This window comes from Aotus nancymaae, unplaced genomic scaffold, assembly GCF_030222135.1.
Source record: "Aotus nancymaae isolate 86718 unplaced genomic scaffold, 86718_ANA_hifiasm-v0.15.2.pri h1tg000040l, whole genome shotgun sequence".
NCBI lineage: Eukaryota > Metazoa > Chordata > Mammalia > Primates > Aotidae > Aotus > Aotus nancymaae.
This window is the reverse complement of record NW_026988454.1, coordinates 125,666,271-125,689,924: the sequence shown is the minus strand read 5'-3', so window position 1 is coordinate 125,689,924 and position 23,654 is coordinate 125,666,271. Positions and strand designations below refer to the sequence as shown.

At 50.8% G+C, this 23,654-nt stretch overlaps 1 protein-coding gene across 5 annotated transcripts in view; it reads left to right on the top strand.

Moving 5' to 3' along the window:
* The window catches only part of RAB44 (RAB44, member RAS oncogene family), a 35,538-nt gene that overhangs the window by 9,653 nt on the left and 2,231 nt on the right, over nt 1–23,654 (top strand). For 3 of the 5 annotated variants that reach the window (XM_064361114.1, XM_064361113.1, XM_064361112.1), the window contains 10 exons: nt 6,389–6,500; nt 7,994–8,168; nt 9,834–9,980; nt 10,560–10,650; nt 11,021–11,116; nt 12,575–12,762; nt 13,367–14,940; nt 17,510–17,591; nt 18,925–19,039; nt 20,047–20,793. In XM_064361114.1, the coding sequence (XP_064217184.1) occupies nt 6,389–6,500; nt 7,994–8,168; nt 9,834–9,980; nt 10,560–10,650; nt 11,021–11,116; nt 12,575–12,762; nt 13,367–14,940; nt 17,510–17,591; nt 18,925–19,039; nt 20,047–20,355 (2,889 nt within the window). In that variant the 3' untranslated portion in view covers nt 20,356–20,793. Of the gene's footprint in view, nt 1–6,388; nt 6,501–7,993; nt 8,169–9,833; nt 9,981–10,559; nt 10,651–11,020; nt 11,117–12,574; nt 12,763–13,366; nt 14,941–17,509; nt 17,592–18,924; nt 19,040–19,783; nt 19,852–20,046; nt 20,794–22,301; nt 22,379–23,654 lie in introns of those variants that run through there. The other 2 variants (XM_064361115.1, XM_012461557.3) reach the window with 2 other exon arrangements.

Below are 23,654 nucleotides of genomic sequence, written 5' to 3'. Positions count from 1 at the left end.
TCACTGCAACCTCTGCCTTCCAGGTTCAAGTGATTCTCCTGCCTCAGCCTCCTGAGTAGCTGAGATTACAGGTGTATGCCACCACGTCCGTCTAATTTTTGTATTTTTAATAGAGACGGGGTTTCACCATGTTGGTCAGGCTGGTCTTGTACTCCTGGACCTTGTGATCCTCCCACCTCAGCCTCCCAAAGTGCTGGGATTACAGTTGAGCCACCGCGTCTGACCATCTATCTCATTTTGTTTTTTGAGACAGAGTTTCTCTCTTGTTGCCCAGGCTGGAGTGCAATGGTGCCATCTCGGCTCACTGCAACCTCTGCCTCCCGGGTTCAAGCAATTCTCCTGCCTCAGCCTCCTGAGTAGCTGGGATTAAAGGCATGCGCCACCATGCCCAGCTAATTTTCGTACTTTTAGTAGAGATGGGGTTTCACCATGTTGGCCAGGCTGGTCTCAAACTCTTGACCTCCTGATCCGCCCCCGTCAGCCTCCCAAAGTGCTAGGATTACAAGCATCAGCCACTGGGCCTGGCTTTTTAATATTTTTATTTTTGAGACAGGGTCTTCCTGTCTCACCTAAGCTGGAGTGCAGTGATGTGATCTTGGCTCATTGCAACCTCCACCTCCCGGGTTCAAGTGATTCTCTGGCCTCAGTCTCTTGAGTAGCTGGGACTACACGCATGTGCCACCATGCCTGACTGAGGTTTTGTATTTTTTATAGAGGCAGGGCTGTGGGTTGCTCCATGTTTCCCAGGCTTAAAAGTATTGGTTTCTGGATCATAAGGGGGTTAATGAGATTCAGATACCACTTGAAATGTTGAATTTCAGTTTACAAAAGTGTAATCTGGCAGGGCATAGTGGCTCATGGCTATAATCTCAGCACTTTAGGAGGCTGAGACAGGCAGATCACCTGAGGTCAGGAGTTCCTGACTAGCCTGGCCAACATGGTGAAATCTCGTCTCTACTAAGAACACAAAAATTAGCTAGGCATGGTGGCATTTGTCTGTAATCCTGGCTACTTGGGAGGCTGAGGCAGGAGAATCGCTTGAACCTGGGAGGCGGAGGTTGCAGTGAGCCGAGATCACACCACTACACTCCAGCCTGGGTGACAGAGTGAGACTCTGTCTTAAAAAAAAAAACTTCTTGAGTTAGAGACAGCTCAAGAAGACCAGGAAGAACTTCCTCGCAGATCTATTAAAGTAAAGCAATAAAAAATAATATCAACAATATTGCCCACAAAGAGCTGTAACTAGATTTCCTTCAGCTGTTCAATCAATGCCATGTAATTAATTAGTGTTCTGCTGGATCTTGGGTAAGCTGTCTGCTTTTGGACTCAAAAGAGTTGTAGGAATCCTCAGTCTGCTAGCCCAGTCAGGTCATCCAGTGTCAGCTTGGAAGCCTACACCCAAGTGAAGCATAAATAGTTCATAGAACCTGGCACCGTCATTTTTCTCTAGACTTTGAGTTTGTTCTTCTTTGTTGAAGAAGACCCAAGTGAAGCAAACAAGAACAAACTCAAGGTCTAGGGAAAAAGGACTGTGCCAGGTTCCATGAACTATTTATGCTTCATTTGGGTGTGGGTTCTCTGTTATAAGGCCTGCAGCTTATAACAGAGCTTCAGGGAGGCGTAGGAAAGGAGAAATGTGTCCAGTAACGAGACTGAAAGGCTGTGGTTATTATTACACTACCTAATAACATCAGGCTGGTCTCAAACTCCTGACCTCAGGTGATCCACCCATCTCGGCCTCCCAGAGTGCTGAGATTACAGGCGTGAGCCACTGCGCCCAGCCTATTTATTATTAATTCTTAAACCCACCAAAACTGGGCCAAATTTGGCAAAATGTTAATACATTGCACAGCTTATTTTCAGACTCAGGTATTATAAGTCAGGGCAGATAAAATTCTCTTTCAGCAAACTCTTTGTAACATTCTATAGCCATTCAAGTTTTGCCTTTTCATCCTTTTTCATGTTCTAGAATAACCACTTTCACACAACACTGCATCCCATCTTCCTTGTAGACAAAGTTCTGTTTGTCACTACTGCTCCTAGTAAAACCTCAAGCATCTGTAGTTAATTGAACTTATGTTGTTGTTGCTATTGTTTTGAGACAGGGTCTTGCTCTGTCGCCCAGGCTGGAGTGCAGTGGTGCAGTCTCAGCTCACTGCAACCTCCACCTTCCGGGTTCAAGCAACTCTTGTGTCTCAGCCATGCGAGTAGCTGGGATTACAGATGCCCTCCACCAGGAGGATTTTTTTCTATTTTTAGTACAGACAGGGTTTCGCCATGTTGGCCAAGCTGGTCTCGAACTCCTGACCTCAAGTGATCCACCTGCCTAGGCCTTCTAGAGTGCTGGGATTACAGGCTTGAGCCACCATGCCCGGCCTGTATTAATTGCGCTTTTAACCAGTGTAATTAACCTCTTTCACTGAAAGAACTAAGGGTAAATAATAAGACAGAGAACTGTCTTATACAAGCATGTTAGCAGACAAGCAGAGCTCACAAATACACATAACCCAAGGCTTTCTACAGCCTTGCATATCCCTAACACAACTTAAAAAAAAAGCGGTCAAAAATAAACGGAACATTTATCATTTTAAATATTTTAAAATGTACTATTCAGCGGCATTAAGTACACTCACAATGTTGTACAGCCATTTTCCCCATCTGTCTCCAAAGCTGCTTTCTTCTTGCCAAGTTGAAACTCTGCACCCATTTGAATGGTAACTCCCATGCTTCCCTCTCCCCAACCCCTGACTCTCCCTATTCTACTTTGTGTCTCTACAACTTTGATTACTCTAGCTACCTCATAGAAATGGAATCATAGTTTGTCTTTTAGTGATTGGTGTATTTCCCTTAGCAGAATGTCCTCAAGGTTTACCTGTATTGTAGCATGTGTCCAGATGTTTTTCTTTTTAAAGACGGAATAATATTCTGTCTTTAAAACAGCAACATGAAAACTCACCAAACCAGATTTCAAAGAGCTGTTCTCCTTCCCAGTGGATATGAAATTTTTTTATTTGAGGTGGAGTCTCATTCTGTCGCCCAGGCTGGAGCAGTGGTGATCTCTGCTCACCACAATACTGTACATATGTCACGTTTTGTCTATCCTCTCATGTGTCAGTGAACACTTGGACTGATTGCATCTTTTGGCGACTGTGTATAACGCTGCTATGAATACGGGCATGCAAATACCTGAGTCTCCGCTTTCTTTTACACAACTTCCTTTTTTTTTTGAGACGGAGTCTCACTCTGTTGCCCAGGCTGGAGTGCAGTGGCGCGATCTCAGCTTACTGCAACCTCTGCCTCCTAGAACCAAGTGATTTTCCTGCCTCAGCCTCCCAAGCAGAGTAGCTGGGACTACAGGCATGCACCACCATGCACGGATAACTTGTATTTTTAGTAGAGACGGGGTTTCACGTTGGCCAGGCTGGTCTCAAACTCCTGAACTCAGGTGATCCACCCACCTCGGCCTCCCAAAGTGCTAGGATTATAGGCATGAGCCACCACAGCCAGCTTTTTAAAGCAGAAAAAAATGAATCCACTTATTAACATGACCCAAAGATATAGCCACTTTCTAGCATGTGAAAATAAGAAGTAAAAAATATGTCAACTTAAAATTATGTTTAGCAATCACTGTCTCTGCATTAATTTTTCTTACAAATTATACAGATAGCCAAAAATTATTTATTAATTAATGTACCTCAATAATAATTCAAAATTTTAAAGTTACCTAAGAATCTTAGAAACTGTATTTAAGGTGACACCCTAGAAAATATAATTACTGTTGATACAACATTTATTTGTTTGAATGATTAGTCTATTTAATGGGGCACAAATGTACAGTTTTGTGATCTTAAACATATGTAAAGATAATGCTGACTTATTTGATCTGAAACCTGAAATGAGAAGTATAAGAAATCTAGATTCACTAGTTTCTTTACAAAACAAATATAGATCTTGAGAAATACAGAATGTATACTTGTATTATACTTAACGTAAAGCACAGAGAAGACAGATCGATATTACATGTGTTTTGTCAAAACAATTATTAAACCAGTCTAATTTGTTCAAAGCATCGTGTTAACTATATAAACCTGGCTCCTGAAAAATTTTCTGAGCTAGCAATTTCTGTAAGAATTGATTTGAGTTTAACACATTTAAAGCATTCAAATTTCAGTTATTTTCTCTTATTTTTAGGAATATTAGATTTATAAACTCACTTATTTGTCTCTATAAACTAATCAACACAGAACTCCTTTAAAAGACATAGTACTCTAAGTTATTAATACCTTCCAGATGTACAAGAGTATTTCACACTGACAGTAAGAGTTAAAGACCTTTTGGGCATGGTGGCACATGCCTATAATTCCAGCTACTCGGTAGGCAGAAGCAGGAGAATCCCTTGAACCCAGGAGGTGGAGGTTGCAGTGAGCTGAGACAGTGCCACTGTACTCCAGCCTGGGAAACAGTGAGACTGTATCAAAAAAAAAAAAAAAAAAAAAAAAAAAAAAGCATTAAAGGCCTTTCTATTACAGACGTATAGATACACAGACACACAGAGAATGTCTGGCTTCGTTTCTACAGTTCCAGCCACAGATGAAAAGTAAACGCAGCAGGCTGGGTGTGGTGGCTCATGCCTGTAATCCCAGCACTTTGGAAGGCCCAAGTGGGCGGATCACTTGAGTTCAGGAGTTTGAGACCAGACTGGTCAACATGGTGAAACCCTGTCTCTACTAAAAATGCAAAAATTAGCCAGGCATGATGGTGTCCACCTGTAACCCCAGCTACTTGGGAGGCTAAGGCAGAAGAACTGCTTGAACCTGGGAGGTGGAGATTGCAGTGAGCCGAGATTGTGCCACTGCACTCCAGCCTGGGTGACAGAGTGAGACTGTCTCAAAAAAAAAAAAAAATAAATAAAAGTAAACACAACAACATGAAAACTCACCAATTCAGATCTCAAAGAGCTGCTCTCCTTCCCTGTGGATATAAAATTCTTTTTTTTTTTTTTTTTGAGATGGAGTCTCATTGTGTCACCCAGGCTGGAGTGCAGTGGTGCAATCTCGGCTCACTGCAACCTTCACCTCCTGGGTTCAAGTGATTCCCCTGCTTCAGCCTCCAGAGTAGCTGGGATTACAGGTGCCTACCACCGTGCCAGGATAATTTTTATATTATTAGCAGAGATGGGGTTTCACCATGTTGGCCGGGATGGTCTCTAATTCCTGACCTCAAGTGATCCGCTGGCCTCGGCCTCCCAAAGTGCTGGGATTAAAGCAACAACAACAACAACAGAACGATCAGCAGACCAGATTTTCCGTTATTTTTCAACCAACAGGCATTAGGTCTCCATTATGCATCCCCCAGAGGTCACCAAACAGAACATAAAGACCATCACTGGTTTAGACCAGAGCATCACTGCTGCCACTGATGGGGAATAACTTACCAGTCATGTGCAGCCCCAAATAAAAACATGACATTCACAAAAAGGAAAAAAAAAGTAACTAGAGAAACAGAGAATCAGTAAACTCAAAGTTCTGTTATACTTGGGATTCCCGCTGAGAGCCAAAGTGTGTGAGCAAAGAGCCCATGATATGTACTTGTCCAGCCATGCAGGTAACTTAGTTCTGCTGGATGAGTCCACTGGGCCGTCTCCATAGACCTTAGTCCGAAACGTGTTATAATTTTCAAAGGTGAAATCATGACCTGTGGGCCATGATATAGAAAATGAACTCTTATAGGAGATTTTATTTAGTTCATTGGCTTTTTTTTTTTTTTTTTTTGAAATGGTGTCTTGCTCTGCCACCCAGGCTGGAGTGCAATGGCATGAGCCCAGCTCACTGCAGCCTCTGTCTCCCAGGTTCAAATGATTCTCCTGCCTCAGTCTCCTGAGTAACTGGGACTACAGGTGCTTGTTACCACATCTGGCTGATTTTTGTATTTTTAGTAGAGACAGGGTTTCACCATGTTGGCCAGGCTGTTCTTGAACTCCTGACCTCAGGTGATCCGCCCGCCTTGGCCTCTCAAAGTGCTGGGATTACAGGCGTGAGCCACCGTGCCTGGCCTCAGATAACTTTTGGACACTGATCACCACATTCTGGGGAGGATTGGCTGTCCTTTATTAAGCTCCTAAAGACATGGAACTTAGGGCAGATACGTCTTGATTTTGGATGCAGAAAGTGAAAAGGGGTGGAGCCAGTTCAGGGCTCTGCTGGAAGGAGTGCCTTGGATGGGGTTGGGAACATCAAGCTTAGGCCCTGGGTCAGGCTATTGGGTGGGGGGGGACTCTGAAACTGGGGAGAGGTGAGGTGGGGGTGGCTGAAGACAAACACCTCTCTTTTTTGGAGGGTCAGAGCCTTCCTTGGTGGGAACACCTGCTCAACTTGCCCATTCCTTCCAGGTGGCCAAGTTCAGCTTCCTGGGTGGTGAGGAGGAGCCAGAGATGATCTTCGACTGGGTGGACGTGGAGCGGAAGGGACACCTGTCCCTGGAAGAATTCAGCTCTGGACTCAGTATGCCTGTCCTTGGAGGGCCTCTGTGCAGTGTGCCCTGCATGGGGCTAGGCTGGGTCATCAGAAAGGCAACCCTTTTCCCAGGGACTTTCACCCCCCATCTCCTGCTGCCAGAGTGGTCCGGGCCCTCCCCTGTGCATCCTCCTTCAGAAAGGCCTCCGGGCTTGCCTTCTGACTCCTCCCATGTCTTCTCCCCAGTAAAAGGCTTCTCCTGAGCCAGAGGTCTTGAGACCGCAGATTTGTTTCCGCCTGAGGAGAGCTACACTGGGGCTTTGGTTAAGGGAATTCCATGGGCCAGGGAGCAGCGGAGGGTGATATTTAGGGGTAGGCGCTTTCCAGGTGCTGAGCCCCCACTGAGCAGGGCCACACCAATGCCTGCCTCTCTAGACGGGGTGACAAGACTTCGGACCAGCAGGGCACAATCCTTTCTTGAATCCTCTCCCTGGGAAGACCTTCCAGCCCAGGGCACAGAAGGCGTGGTGTCCTCTCAGAGCCTCTGCAAGACACAGCTCAGCCTTCAGTGTCCACAAAGCCACCCAGAGTTCTCAGGTCAGCTGAGTCTCCAAAACCTTGGAGGCCAGCAGAGAAGGAGGCCAGGAATCTGCACTTATGGGTGGGGCCACTCCAGGAGGCAGCTGCTCCAGTTCTGGCAGTAGAGAAGCTTTGAGTGGGGAGGAGAACTCAGGGGCCAGGCAGGAGGAATTGCCGGTGGGGTGCAGAGGGAGCACTGCTGTCCACGCAGCCTTGGGGCCATCTTCATTCCCGAACTGAGTCATGTCCGCCATGCCGAGGACTTCTCAGTGGGACAAACTGGAACCCCCTTCCTGGGGCCTGCACCATCCAGACGCTGCCAGCCTCTTTAACTCACTCCGTGCCATTGACCTGTCCACCTTGCTAGCCCAGCTCCTGCCGCACGGCCCCTGCAGTGCTGTTCTCTTTGCCAGGAACACACATCTCTGGAGTCCACATGGTTTGCTCCTTCTTCTTGTTCACATCTCAGTTCCAATGTCACCTCCTTAGGACACTCCTAGCCACCTTATCCGAGTCGATCCTCCCAGTCTCTCAGTGGAAATTACCCTGAGTTTTCCTTTGGCTCACTTAGCAAATTGGCTTACAAAAAAAAAAAAAGTATTCGTTTCAACTGACACTAGAATGTCAGCTCCATGTTAGGGATTTTGGCTAATTTTGTCCTAGTAGATGTTCAATAAATATCCCTTGATTGAGTGCATGAAGAATCCATTCAATGCCATGGAGGTGCTGTGTAATTTCTAGCAAGTCTTTTGGTGTCTCTGGGCCTCAGGTACTCATCTGTAAAATGGGGACCTTAAGTAGACTCTTAAGGTTGATATGAGAAATATATGAATGTAGCCCTGTATAAATGTGACTGGCACAGGTAGAATTACTTCTCCAAGGGCTGGAGCAGGGCTGGGTGGGAGGTCAGGCGCCTGGGCCCAACACCACTCTCTTTCCCTCTGTCTGCCTCTGTCCCACAGAAAACATCCTTGGCTCCAGCCAGAGCGCCCACAGGCTCCGCAGAAGGAAGCCACTGCCTTCTAAGCGGGTATCTGCTACCACCAGCTTCCCAGCACTGGAGGAGGCCGATGATGAGGAGAAGGAGGCATTCCTTGCCTTCATGGAGCAGTTGGGGACTGGACACTTACTTCCCAAGTAAGGCCAGGGCAGCATGTGCAGAGGGACAGGCTCTGCCAGCCATTGACGGTGGGGGTTCTCCTGGACACATCACCAAGGGGTCAGGCGCCGGGTAGAGCCAGGTGCAAATCCCGGCTTGGCCATGGCTAGCTGTGTGACCACAGGGCTGGCTTCACTTCTGACCTCTGTTTCCTGGGCTGCAGAGTGAGCCTAAAAAGCTGTTGTGGGATCAAAACCATGTGCAGAGGATGCCTGCTCACGGGGAGTCTTTCCCACCCCCGCACCTCCCTGCCCTGTCCTGCCCTGTCCTGCCCTGTAGGGTCACTCTCCAGGAGGACTAGCAAGTGGGCTTTCAGCTTCTCAAGGGTACTTGAATTCTTAAAACCATGGGAATTCCAGTGGAATCTGATTGAATTTCCTTGGTTCCTTCTACAGCTGGGCCTGTGAGCTAGGCATGGGAGTCCCTGAGGGTGCCTTTCTTAACTCAAAGTGAGGTTCCCTGGAGTTGGGGGGGATTTCAGGCATGGTGTATGCCCTGGGTTGAACAGGTTTGGAGACAGGAGTGCATTTCCTCCCATTCATCTCAGGCTCTGGGTGTAAGGCGTTTGGCTTTGTTTAGAGAAGGGGAGCACAGGCCAGCACGGTGGCTCACGCCTGTAATCCCAGCACTTTGGGAGGCCGAGGTGGGCAGATCACCTGAAGTCAGGAGTTCAAGACCAGCCTGGCGAACATGGTGAAACCCCATCTCTACTAAAAATATAAAAACTAGCCGGGCATGGTGGCATGTACCTGTAATCCCAGCTACTCGGGAGGCTGAGGCAGGAGCTTGAACCCAGGAGGTGGAGGTTTCAGTGAGCCGAGATCGTGCCACTGCACTCCACCCTAGGCAACAGAGCGAGATTCTGTCTCAAAAAAAAGAGAAGGGGAGAAGTGTCCCCTCCTAGGACCCCCAGGGCCTGTTACAATCATGGAGGGAATCGCCCTCACCTACAGGCCCAGGTTTGCTCACCCCACCTGCGGGGTTCTGTGAGGACACGATTCCTCACACTTGGCTCCCAGAGGGTGGGGCCAGGTGCTGTGAGGCAGGCAGGGTGGGACTTAGGGTGTAGACTGGCGGGGCAAGGGGGTGGGGAGCCTTTTACTCACTTGGCAGCTTGGCCTAGGCTCAGCCCCTGGCATCCATCCTCAAGACTTAATTAGATCCATGTGAAAGCAGTTTTTATTGGGTGCCAACCATGTGGCAGGTCCTGAGCTGGTACATTCATCAGGCGTCTCTCATTCCCCAGTGATTGCGTGGCAAGTATCAGCCCCCTCCTCCCCATTTTACAAATGAGCCCAGAGAGGGCTTGGGACTTGCTGAAGGTCACACAGCCTCACAGTGGGAGAAGAGAGAGGTCAGGTGGAAGCCCTGGGCCATGAGGATCCCAAATCCCCCCATCCACTGTTAGGGAGTCATAGAGAGACAAAGTGTGGCAGGGGTTTAAGAAGGGAGAGGGTACATCTGGGAACCGTTCCTGGAGGAGGTGGCATTTGAGTTGTATCTTGTAGAGTGTCAATAGGTTTGGCCCAGGTGCCAAAGTCTCTCAGAGCCACTGCCGTGAAAACTGAGGAGTGGGACTCCCCTTGCTTCTCTTCCCACCTCGTGTCTGCCCCTCCCATCTCTGGCTATCCTCCCCTCCCCAGGCAGACGGAAATCTGGCAGCTGTGGGGGAAGCTGCGGCAGGAGGAGCCCCAGCTGGCAGGCAACCTGGCGGGCTTTGTGGCCAAGATGACCAGCTGCCTGCAGGAGGCCCAGGCGGAGAAGGAGGCCCTGGAGCTGACCCTGAGGAAGTGAGTGGGGACCCCAGCCAGGTGTCTGACTCCAAGGAGGCGCTCTTCACATCCAGTGGAATCTGATTGAATTTCCCCGGCTCCTTCCACAGCCGGGTCTGTGAGCTGATAGGGCAGAGCTGCACTGGAGGAAGAGTGGCTCAGGGGACCTGGTGGGGGAGGACAGAGTTGGTAAAGGCGGGAGCGGGAATGGCAGGTGTGTCTTGGTACAGGACCCACTATGACGCCCAACTCCAGGGGTCCTGCGCCTGCAGATTGCAATGCATGTTGTGACCCTGGAGTCGGGTTATAGGGGCAGGAGGATGGTGACAGAGGGAGGTGGGGACTGAGTGATGGGGACAATGTGACAGGGCCAGGGGAACTGGTGATGGTTACAGGGGTCGGCATGGTGGGATCAGCAGGACTGATGTCAAAGTCATATGGGTCAGGGGTTGTTCTCAGGGTGGCAGGGGTCAGTGGCTGCTGGCAGAGTGAGGCAGGCAATAGGATGGATCCAAACCCAAGCCCAGACCGCCCCTGCCAGCAGCAGCTCCCAGAGGGGCTGATGGGCTGCCCGGCCCCACCTCCTGCTCCTCCCAGGCGAGACTCTGACCACCACCGAGAGGTCCAACAGCTCTATGAGGAGATGGAGCAGCAGATCCACCAGGAGAAGCGGCAGCTGCAGGCTGAGGTGGGCTCCTGCTGGCAGCCTGCTCCTTCCCGCCGGCCGGGATGCCTCTGCTGGCTAAGTAGTGGAGCCAGTGACTGGCCAGGGTGGGGCGCAGGAGGCTGCTGGAGCGAGCCCTCTCCCTGCCCTGAGCGGCTTGTGTTTCCCAGAGAGATGGGGTGGGGTGTTGAGCCTGGGCCCCTTCCCATGTCTGCCAAGTCTCCTTGTTGCCACAGTCTAGGCTGGAACTGGGGGAGTTGTCTGGAGAAGCCTCCCTGCTGGGACACCCTGGCCCAGGAAGCCCAGGTGGTGGAGGTGGAGTGTAAGAAGGGCTGGCCTGTCCGGCTGGCTTTTAGAGTCTGCAGGGTGAGGGCTGAATCTGCCTATTCCACAGAGCGACTCCCGGGGTCTGGTCCTCACCTCCCAGATGCAGGATGTCCTAGAGGCCAAGGAGCGCGAGGTGCAGCGACTAGCTGAGGGCCAGAGGGAGGTGAGTGACAGGGTTTCCCGGAAGCCCACTTCCAAACAGGTTTTTAATATCTATGAGCCTCAGTTTCCTATCAGAGACATGGAAATCAGAACTCCTGCCTTAGAAGGTACTGTGATGATTAGAGGTGCTACATGTGAGAGCCTGAGACAGTGCCTGGCACATAGTAGGTGGTTTATGCATCAGTTGTTCCATCTCTGAAACTGATCTAGCTTCCTGCTTAGGGTCAGGTTACCTGCTGCCTTGATGCTGCAGGTCTTATAGCCTGTAGTCACTTCCGGGTGGCACTGTGGTTGATTGAGTGTTTGGGTCTAAAACCCTGCCCCCACTGTCTCCTTCTTCCTCAACTTGAAGACCACTGACCTTGCTAAAATTGCCCTCTGCTGTAACCAGGACAGCAAGCAGCCCTTCAACCTGGGACAAGAATCCCCGAACCTTTCCCACCATGGCCTGGGCTGGCCCTGTCACCAGGTTGATTTCCCAGGTGCCTCTGCAGCTGCTCCTTGGAAATCGAGGCAGGCCCCTCCTGCCAAGAGAAGAGATTGGGCTTTACATGTGAGGCCATTTTGTCCTGTCCCCTGTGGCCGTAAAGCCCCTCCCCTCCAACCATTCATTCCTTCACCCCACAACTACTTATCCAGCACCTACCATGTGCCAGGCACTGTTCCAGGTTCTGAGGTTCATGATCGACACAAACCTCTGCCCCAGAGTTGCCATCTCGTCAGGGAGACAAGTAACACACATGGCATATGAGATGGTGAGCAATGCTAAGGAGAATAAAGTAAAACAGGGAAGCGGGAGAGAAGAGTAGGGGGAGTTAGAATCGTAGTCGAAGTAAGTTGAAAAGAGAGTCAAGGAAGGCTTGGCTGAGATGACGACATTGGAGTGAAGACCTGAAGAGGTGTGGCGTGTGGGGGAAGGGCAGCCACTGCAGAGGCGTGATATGTGAGGGAAGGGCATCCAGGCAGAGGGAACAGCAGGTGTGAAGGCTCTGAGCAGACGTGCTCTGTGGAAGTTCAAGGAACAGTAAGCAAACCTGTGGACTGGAAGAGACTGAGAGGGGACAACCGCAGGAGAGGAGGTGAGAGTTGCGAGCAGAGGTGAGGAGGCTTCAGGGAGACTGTGCAGGGTCCCGGAGTCCATTGCGAGAGTTTTGCCTTTCCCTGCACCTGGCCAAGCAGTGCTCCCTCTCTGGTCATGTGATTTGCTGTTGGATCAGAAGCCCCTGGTGGTTTATGTTTCTCACACAGTCTCCCTGCCCTCCCCGCCACAGCATTTCCAGTGCCCCTCCTGGGCAGGCACTAATGAGCTAGTTAGGCCAAGGAGGAATAACCGCCCACAAGCTGGGTCTCCAGGAGCCTGGACAGGGGGTGGGGATCTGTGTCCCGCAATGGCCTTGGGAGGCTTTTTGCTGCCCTGAGGGCATCTGAGCTTCTCTCTGCCTCACCCTCCACCCTGCAGCTGGAGGCCCAGCTCTCCCACCTCAGGAGCACACATCAGGAGGCTGCCTCAGAGAACCAGCAGCTGCGGGAGGCCAAGCGTGACCTGGCTGGGAGGCTGGAGGAGGTGCGGGGGCAGCTGCAGGTGACCAAGGGGCACCTGGACACCGCCAGAGGCCGGGTGTCCTGGCAGATGGAGGAGAAACTGAGGCAAGTGGCTGCTCTCCCTGGACTGGGGTGGACTCCAGGGGCTTCCTGGAACCAGCGGGGAACTCTGAGTTCTCTAAGGCTCTAGCTAATGCACGGTGCACACACAGCCTCTTTCCTTAAGCCCCACACTCTGCAAAGCTGGAACTATCATGCCCATTTCTCAGATGAGGAAACTGGGGCACAAAAAAGGGAAACACCTGTGCTCAAGACCACATGGCTGGAATTAAAACATGCACGTGTGTGTGTGTACATGTACACACATACACACACACAGATACACACGCGCACACACACACATACACACACACACACTCCTAGCAGGCACTCCCTCTACTTGTTGTAGCTCAGAGAAGTGGGATGGGCCAGAATGATCAAGGAAGGCTTCTTGGAGGAGGTGAGACCTCATGTGGGCCTTGAGCATGGGCAGCATTGGATGAGGGGAGGAGTGGGGAGCACAGGCCAGGTGAGAAGGACTGCCTGAGCAAGGACCAGGAGGAGGCCTAGCCATGCGGGGAGCAAGGGATGCTGAGGGATGCCGGTGGCATGGGTGTGACACCACCTACCTGTCCCTCTCCTGATCTTTGCTTCCCTGCTTCTTTTTCAGTGTTCCTGGAGCGGGTGAGAAGGCCCCAGACCCTCAAGCTGTCTCCCCTGAGGAGGGCCCCCTGCCTGGGCTGTTTGGGGACAACGATGACTGGGACCGGCTCCTGAGCAGCTTTGGCAGCCCTCCACACGGAGCCCTGCAGCTCTGCTGGAGTCCACCCCCGAGCCCAAGAGCTGCTCCAGGCCCCCAGACACCCCGTGTGGTCAGGCAGATCTCCATCTCGGAGCCACACGCTCTACTGTTTAGTCAGGAGCCGTCTTCAGATCCAGATAGGGTTCCAAGGACCCCCCCTGGGGTGCCTTTCAGTGCCAAGGACAGTAAAGGAATGGACCCAGATGAGCAGGACGTTAGTGCAGAGCAGCCTGTTGAGACTCAGGACCAGGACCCCAACCAGGAGCCGGGGTCCAGACCTGAGGGCTGCCTCCTCTGGGGTCTCCCGGGACCCCCAGCTGGGGAGTCAGGAAGCCGGGTGGCAGCTGCATTCAAAGTGCTCATTCCTTTGGAGGATGGGCTCCCTCCCCAAGTGAACGCTCCCCCTCCCCAGGCCCCAGCTGGGTCCAGCAAACAGATCCAGGCCTCAGACTCAGATGACAAGGGCCCTGGGTCTTGGGCTCCTCCCAGCGAGGCTCAGCCTGGGACTGGAGCAGGACCCCAGGAACCCACACAAACCACTCCCACCATGACTGAGTGGGAAACCCAGCCTGGACCCTCACCCACAACTGTCCTTGAAGGAATGGGCCCAGCCAAGCCACCCAGGCAAAGAGAGGCCCTCCAGCAGGACCTGCGTGCCACTGGCTCTGAGCCACGATTGGGGTTCCAGAAGGCCAGAGCCCTTACCTTGGGGCCAGCTGAGCCCTTCCAGGGCCTGGCATCTGTGGGTCCGGTGCCCACAGAGAGGCTGGAGCAGGGCCAGGCAGGCCCAGCGGTGCAGGAGGACCTTCCTGAGGGGCTTAGAGAAGCTCATGGCTGGGTTCTTGGGCTGGGTGAGCTGCCTTCTCTCCCCCGCCAGGGGCTGGAAGAGGAACCCAGGGCTGAGGAAGGAGAACAAGTGGACCGAGGTAGGCAGGACCTCGGTTCAGAGCGGTTAGTTGAGGCTCACGGCCTGGAAACTGCGCATTCGGAACACCCCCATCAAGATTCTCTGCTTCTTTCTCTCCCGTCTGCCACACCCCAGGCTCAGGCGGACGAAGAAGCCCCTGCTCCTGGAAAACCAGCACCTCCTCCCATGAGGGCTCAGCCTGGGGCAGGACCCCAGGAACCCATGCAAACCCCTCCCACCGTGGCCAGGCAGGAAGCTCAACCCAGGCCATCACTCATGACCACTCACACAGAAGAACAAGGCCCCCCTCACTCCAGGGAGCCAAGGGCGGAGAGCATGCTTGAAGATCCAGGAACGGACTCCAGGGAGGCTGGGCTGACCCCACCCCCGGGTGACCCCATGGCCGGAAGGCCCCAGGCCAACCCTGATTACCTCTTCCATGTCATCTTCCTGGGAGACTCCAACGTGGGCAAAACATCGTTTCTGCACCTGCTGCACCAGAATTCCTTTGCCACCGGATTGACAGCTACCGTGGGTAAGGGTGCTGGGGAGGACGGCAGGGAGTGAGGGGGGGAGTGAGGGGAGACGCAGGGGCCAGGGCCAACGAGTGGGAGCAAGCCCAGACCAAGCCATCCCTGGGGAAGCTGCAGGTTCTACCCTGGCCTCGGGCCCTGCATTAGACATTGTTTTATATGGGCATAATCGTACTATTTCACTAATCGTCTCTAATTATAGGTAATTTGCTTTTTCTGCATTGATCTGATTAGCTTACAATGTGCTACATCAACAAAGCACCCTGCAATTTAGGTGCCTGCTAAGTTGATGGTGAAAACAAGCAAGTCTCCACTCATGTGGCCTGTGGGCAGGCCAGAGCAGGGTCTGTGCTGGCTGGATTTGCTCATGACTAGCTCCAGGCTGGGCAGCCGTGGTCTGCCAGGAAGTCACGCTGGGCACGCTGGATATTTTACACAGAATGTATTTGTCAAGTGTGGTAAATTAGGAACCCGGCTGCCTGAGTTCAAATCCTAGCCCTGCCACTTATTAGGGGTCTGAATTTGGGCAGATGATGTAACCCTTCTGAGCCCCCAAATCCTCATCTGCATAATGGGGACAACAGAAATGCTGCCTTCCTAGAGTAGGTGAAGGATTAGTTGAGTTAATATGTCAAGATCTTAGAAAAATAACTGACATGTAGTGAGTACTCAATAAATATTACGATTATTATAATTAAATATTTGATCGTATCTAACTCAGTGGCTCCTGCAAGAAATGGCGGAAAGCAGAGAGCCTTCCCACCATCAAAGTGTCAGGATATGCAGCCACCGAACCTTGTACAGAGCTACAGAAAAGCAAACCTGAGGGAATGGAGGGAGACCCACCTAGGGACAAAGATGGAGTCACGCCTATCTTTGTGTTAGACTAGGGCACGTGCCGACTGGGGTCAGTTCCCAGCACCTGGGGTATAGGCCAGCACAGCACCTGGGGTATAGGCCAGTTGGTAATTGACAGCCCCCGACAAGAGAGGCCCGGGACAGGTCCTCGAAATTTTCTTGCCCAAGAATCCTTACCTGGGGAGCTAGTTAGAAATGCAGTTCGCCCAGGAAGAAGAAGCCTACAGCAGGGTGGCCTGATGTTGAGGGGGCTCACAGGCTGTACAAGGCTACCATTATTTTACTTGTTTATTTATTTTTTGAGACGGAGTCTCACTCTGTCACCCAGGCTGGAGTGCAGTGGCACGATCTCGGCTCACTGCAACCTCAGCTTCCTGGGGTCAAGTGATTCTCCTGCCTCAGCCTCCCGAGTAGCTGAGACTACAGGAGTGTGCTACCACACCTGGCTTATTTTTGTATTTTTAGTAGAGATGAACTTTCACCATGTTGGCCAGGCTGGTCTGGAACTCCTGACCTTGGCCTCCCAAAATGCTGGGATTACAGGTGTCAGCCGCCGCACCCAGCCAAGGCTACCATTATTAATCACCTAAGCTACCGTTTACTGACAGCCTGTCATGCACCAGGCGTCTTCCATACGTGTCTTATTCCTTACAACAGCCCTCCTTAGAATGGAGCCTCCCCCTTCATTATGTGGTAAGAAGTTCCCACAAAAATCAATCAAGAAAAACACAAGCTGCACAATTGTGAAAAAAGAAACAACAAAAACAAACAAACAAAGCAAGCCTGCATACACTGCCAGCCTGCAGGGCATACTTGAGATCCAAGCGCTTGGTCTAGACCTGTCCCCATCCCAGCTGCGGTTTGCTGCCCCCTGCTGGCTGTCGTCTATTCTGGTTTAAATATCACAGGAAACGATGCTGGCTTCATGAGTCCCTATTTCCCCACCCAACATCACCCTCCCTCCTTCCCATCCCGCTTTTGCACAAAATAAGAACTCTACCCAGCCTGCATTTGAGGAAAGGACCAGATAGAGAATCAGAGCCAACGGAGTTATATTTGAATGTGCATTTTCCATACCAATCCCCATTTTACAGATGAGGAAAGCAGGGAATTGGAGACTTTAAAAGCCCTGCCCCCACACCAGAAGTTGTATCCTTTTTTCAGTTCAGAATTGCCTGTTCTCTGGGGCTGCTCACCTAAAACAGCACTTTAATCCTCCAACCACCCTGCAGTGTGGCTTTTTCTAATTTTCTGCTTTGCAGACTAGGAGAGAGAGGCTCAGAGAGGTGAAGTGACTTGCCTAAGGTCCTGTAACCAGTCAGCGGTGGCCTGAAGCCAGCACTCCTGACTCTCTGGGCTGCTTGTCTCCCCTGCTGTCTGGTTGACAGGGGAGGGTACATGCAATAATTATGGAATGGAACAAATAATTAGGGAATGGAAAAATGAAATAATGAAACTTGTATTCTGGGTGGCCTGAGGAGTGCACAGCGCAGACAAGGTGCCTCGTGTTGGCACACCCTGCCAGTGTGGCAGGGAGGTCTTGGAGGAAGTGGGTCCTCGAGGACGGATGGGATGCAGAGCCGAGGGAAAGCCTACAGCCAAGGCCCCTATCACACTGCAGCAGGTATAGGGGACAGGTGTGTATGGGGGCAGGCCTTGGCTAAAGTCCTTGATGGCAACTTAGTAGGCTTCACCCCTCTCTATGCGTCCTAGGAGTCGATTTTCGGGTCAAAACCCTGCTGGTGGACAACAAGTGCTTTGTGCTGCAGCTCTGGGATACGGCTGGCCAAGAGAGGTAACAGGCACTGTCTATATCAGTGGCGGCAGGAACCTAGGCTAAGCACAGGGGTGCAGAGGGACAGAGAGTAGCCGCAATGACACGGGCAAGAGGCAACCATGTACAGATGAAGCAGCTGCCCCCCGAGGATTCAGGAGGTCTGGGAAGGAGAGATGAGTCAAGCCCAAGGTGGGGGAGAGAGGGCAGCAGAGCCAGCCAGTGGTCCCTCAGCCTGGCAGGGCTTATATTAGGGGTGTCCCAACGTGGTCATTAGGGGACAGCTACCCAATCACCTGTCCTTCTGAAAATGCTGCCTTTCTGCTTTCAACCTAAGCAGTAGTGATCAAAACTTAAAGGGCATCTCTTATTTGATTCTGCAATTCCATTTCTAGAAATTCATTCTATAGATAAGGGACAGGACCATTTATAGTGTCATCGCTTGTGCTATGAAACATAGGAAACAACCTAAGTGTCCATCAATAGGGAACCAGTTCAATAAAGTAGGGTCAATCCACTCCACAGAACACTATAAAGCCATAAAAAGACTGAGGACTCTATGTACTGATAGGATTTTTTTTTTTTTTAGACAGAGTCTTGCTCTGTCACCCAGGGTGGAGTGCAGTGGCGTGATCTCAGCTCACTGCAACCTCTTCCTCCAGGACTTAAGTGATTCTTGTGCCTCAGCTTCCTGAGTAGCTGAGACTATAGACGCACACCACCAAATTCCAGCTAATTTTTGTATTTTTAGTAGACACAGCGTTTCACCATGTTGGCCAGGCTGGTCTGGAACTCCTGACCTCAAATGATCACCTGCCTTGGCCTTCCAAAGGTCTGGGATTACAGGCTTGAGCCACCGCGCCCCGCCTGATACAGAAATTTCTCCAAGACATCCTGTTAACTGGGAAAAAACAAAGTGCAGAACACTGAATATTAATGAGTATGATGAATGTTTTACACTGTATTTATATAGAATAGAGAGGGAAAGATGTATGTGTATGGGTGTATATATGTGTGTGTGTGTGTGTGTGTGTATATATGTACATACAGAAAATATCTCTGGAAAAATATTTAAGAAACTGATAACCTGGTTGCCTCTGGGGAGGGGAACTTGGTGGCTCCAGGATGGGGCAGAGGGAAGGAGACTTTTCACTGAGTTCTCCTCGAGACCTTTTGAAATTTGAGCCATGAGAACTGTCACCTAGTCAACAATAACTACACTGTGGGAAGGAAAGCGTACGGACACGCCCTGTGGGAGGAATTAGAAGTAGGATAGGTTACTTCTCCCAGTTTGCAGAGGCCAGGGCCTGGGGTCGGGATGCCTGGCGTGGCCTCATGCAGACTCTCTGGGCAGGTACCACAGCATGACACGGCAGCTGCTCCGCAAGGCTGATGGGGTGGTGCTCATGTACGACGTCACCTCCCAGGAGAGCTTTGTCCACGTGCGCTACTGGCTAGACTGTCTCCAGGTGAGCAGATGGCTGCTGGGGTTGGCTCCAGTCCCCCCAGTCAAGAGGGACCTTAATCCTGCCCACTCCCTCTTTTCTCCCAGGACTACAAGTGACATGACAGACATAAGGGTGACACCACCCACTGAGGGCATGTGGTTGGATGGGCTGGGAATGCAGTAGTACAAAGAAACCACAACCACATGGTATAGCCTTCAAACCAAACTACTTCCTTTATCCTATGCACATTTTCTCCCTACATCCGGCAGCTCTGTTTGTAATGTCTTCTCACACTTGAGGCTAATGTCGTTCTAGTACCATTCCAGGCGATAACTTCTCTGTTCACACACCTCTAGTTTTTCCCCTGCATCCTTCCTCGAGGCGTATATACTGCAGTTCCGCAGTGTGTGCTAGCACAGCAGAGGAGTGTGAAGCTAGCCATGCTGTCTTTTCTCTGGACGTTTCTAGTTTAGCAAAAGAAGCAGGATAAGGTAATGTGTGAGGAGGGGAGCTGAGCACTGAGGTCTGACAGGACCTAGATTTGAATCCCACCCACCCCAACTCTGTGACTTTGGACACGTGAATTGACTTCAGTGTCCTGACTTCTCTCATAGGGGAGTTGTGAGGATGAACTGATATCCTTGCTTTCAGCACAGAACCTGGGGTATAGCAATCACTCATTAATCAGAAACTATTATTATTATTCATGAAATGATTGGGAAAATGTACCAGGGCAGCCTGTACAATCAAGCACTGGACTTTCAGCACAGGCAGGAAGAGAAGGCACGGGCAGGAACAATCCAGGAAGGCTTCCTGGGAGAGGTGTTCTTAAGGTTGGTCTTGGAAAATAGGTGAGATGTTTACTGGCAGAGAGGAAGGATCGGGGAAAGGGTCCAGGTGAGAAGGCTATGGAGTGGATGTGGCCTGAGAGGGGAAACATGAGGGGGGCACATTTCCGCTTCTAGGAGGGCAAATGTGCCCAGGGCCTGGCATGCAGCAGGTGTGACTGAGACATGTTCTGTGCCCAGGATGCAGGGGCAGATGGGGTGGCGATCCTTCTCCTGGGAAACAAGATGGACTGTGAGGAGGAACGGCAAGTGCCCACTGAAGCTGGGCAGCAGCTGGCCCAGGTAGGCACTTGGGTATCAGCCCGTCTCCCTGCGTGGGCAGGGCAGACACCTCCCTGGCAGGAAGTGGGTAGGCATCACCCGACCTGGGCAGCTGAGGACTCGTTGCCCATTCCTGCCCCTGCCCCAGCCAAAGGCCTGTTCAGAGTGGACAGCAGCCTGGCCGCCTCTGCCTCCCGCACAGCCCTGGCCTCTGGAGACCAGCCTTAAGCCCGCCCCCGAGCCTGCAGTGGTGGGCGTGACACGGAACCTCACTGTTGAATTAGCACATTCCCACACCATGTCCCCACCTACATAAGAAATAGCTTCAGAGTAAAAAGGTTTTAAAAGCTTTGCTTAAAATTCCCAATCAAATTTTAATTTTATCTCTGGTCTCTAATTAATGGGCTGCCTTCTAAGTTCTCCTATTTTAAGACTCAAATTCTCCCTTGGGATGATTACATCAAAAGCCCCACTGCCAGACAGTGAATCCTATTTATTCATGAATAGCATTTAACCACATTCCAGAAAATCTGGAGAGTAATAGAGGAAAAAATCACTCCTCGCCCCACCTCTCACGCAGTCCCTCCTGGCATTTCCATCCTGTATTTCCTTCCTGTTTCTCTTCCCATTTCTCATAAATCATGACGTCATCGTTGTAGCTCTGGCTTGAAGGGAATTTTTTTTCTTTTTTTTTTTTTTTTGAGATAGAGTCTTGGTCTGTCGCTCAGGCTGGAGTGCAGTGGTGCAATCTCAGCTCACTGCAACCTCCACCACCCGGGTTCAAGAGATTCTCTCACCTCAGCCTCCTGAGTAGCTGGGATTACAGGCATGAGCCACCACACCTGGCTAATTTTTTTAGTTTTAGTAAAGATGGGGTTTTGACATGTTGCCCAGGCTGGTCTGGAACTCCTGACCTCAAGTGATCCGCCCGCCTCGGCCTCCCAAAGTGCTGGGATTATAGGAGTGAGCCACCATGCCCAGCCTTTTTCTTAAAAGTAATAACTTATCCCTTTGACACAGTAATTCCTCCTCTAGCAATTTATCCTAAGGGAAGACTCAGAAATAATAATCCCTAAAGGAACACCTAATGGATACCCACATGTAATGTACAATCGAACACGTTTATATGAGGGTTTTCAAATACTATTTACAAGAACAAACATTTGGCAGCAATTGGTGGTTAAATTGTGGACGTTCATATGAGAGGTCAGTATTTGCCATTCAGAATCCTGTCTTGGAAAAATATTTAAGGGTGTGGGGGAAATGCTTACAATGTAATATAAAATCATATAAACAGCTGCAAATCTAGATATAGGTGAGGCTGAAACATATGAAATTGCTGATATTTGACTGGAGCATGCCAAAAACAGCAATTTCATATGGTTTAACCTAACTGTGCAGGACATTTAGCCTCCACCCCCTGAAAGGGTTGTATAAAACAGAAGGACAATATCTATCCAAATGCTAACAGTGGTTTAGATATTGAGCTTCCACTTTCTTTCTTTTTCTTTCTTTTTTTTTTTTTTTTGAGACGGAGTATCACACTGTCACCACTCTGGAGTGCAATGGCACGATCTCGGCTCACTGCAACCTCTGCCTCCCAGGTTCAAGCGATTCTCCTGCCTCAGCCTTCTGAGTAGCTAGGATTACAAGCGTCTGCCACCATGCTGGGCTAATGTTTTGTATTTTTAGTAGAGACGGGGTTTCACTATGTTGGCCAGGCTGGTTATGAACTCCTGAGCTTGTGATCCACCCGCCTCGGTCTCCCAAAGTGCTGGGATTACAGTTGTGAGCCACCGCGCCTGGCAGAGCTTGTACTTCTTATACTGTATCTTCCAATATCCCCCCAATTAAATATTTTTGAAATCAAAAAACATAACTAACATTTATAAAATGTTCCCAGAGGCATCTCTCCAGGTTGGGATGCAGGCTTCCCACGTCACTCTGAAGGCTGTGAAATGTCTCTGGAGTGGATTCCTTGACACCTTGGCCAGCCAGGGTGAAGGGACAGTGCCAGGGATCATGGCCCATACTGAGACGGGGCTGCCTCGCCACTGAGGTCGGCTTAGGGACGCATTGGGACTCTGATAGCTAGGACTTTGGTGGTGAGGCCTGGCCTGGCCTCTCAGTGTTCTCCCCCAAGGCACATATATCCCTCCCTGTCTGGCCTGCAGGAGCTGGGGGTCTCTTTTGGGGAGTGCAGTGCTGCCTTGGGTCACAACATCCTGGAGCCTGTGGTAAACCTGGCCAGGTGAGTGCTGCCCGCCCCCGACCCCCTGCAGAACCTGCTGGGACAACTCCAGCTCCACTCCTGACTCCCAGGCTGGAAGGGGAGGCCCATCCTGAGGAAATGGATCAGGGAAGCACCTAGTTAAAAAGACCAGGGCTCACCGGTCTGAGGAGGGAGAGAGAGCACTGCACTGAGAGTCTCCCGACTCCAGCTCCGCCATTCCCATTCGCTGAATCACTCCCCACAGGCACGAATGCTTTGAAGCCTCAGTTTTCTCGTTTGCAAAGTAGGTTGAGAAAAGGAGTGTCTCTCTTCTGCTCCCAACCTTCTAGTAGCTTCCATGGATTTAGAATAAAATCCAAATGCTTTGGAATGGCCTGCAGCGTCTCCAGTGCCATCTCTCCCCCACCCCTACACACACACACACACACACGCACACACACACAGTCTCATACACTCTCATAGTACCCCACACACATACACTTACACACTCATACACACAGGTTCACACAGAAGTACACACTCACACCCACAATCACACACACCCCCACACACATTCACACACACACTCCCACTCATACACATACACACACACTCATATACACACAGACATACTGATATACACACTCATACACTCATATACACACCCATATACATATACACTCATACACACATAAACACACGTACACACTAACACACACTCATACACACCCTCATATACACTCACACACATATACACTCACTCTCACACACATCCACATTCACACACACATGCACACACATACACACTAAGTTCCAGCCACTCAGAGACCCCCTCCCTGATCACCTACCTCCCACCACTATTTTGGGTCACAGCCCGTTTGTGTCTTCATGGCCCTTCTTGGCACAGCACATATATCACATTAATGATATATGCATTTATCTGTTTTCTTGTTGTCCAGGAAGTCAGGGCCATGTTTGTTTTGTTCAGCCCCTCCCCATACCTGGGGCCTAGGTGCTCCATAAATGAATGAAATGAGTCAGGGATGAGGGGCGCCAGATCAGATGAGCTCCCTCTGGCACACAGTAAATATATCATGAAGAAATGAACGGCCGTCTTTTTGCTTCCCCAGCCCCCAAGCTCTCTCTTGGCACTGAACCATAGCCCTCTGCCTGGGATGCAACCCACCCCCCCACCCATTCTGCTGGCAAACCTTGACCATGGCTCAGGTCTCAGCTTGGACACCATCCCCTTCCTCCCCAGATCCCTCCAAGACCTGGTGCGAAGTCCCTGTGTGTCTCCCCATCATTCCTGGGT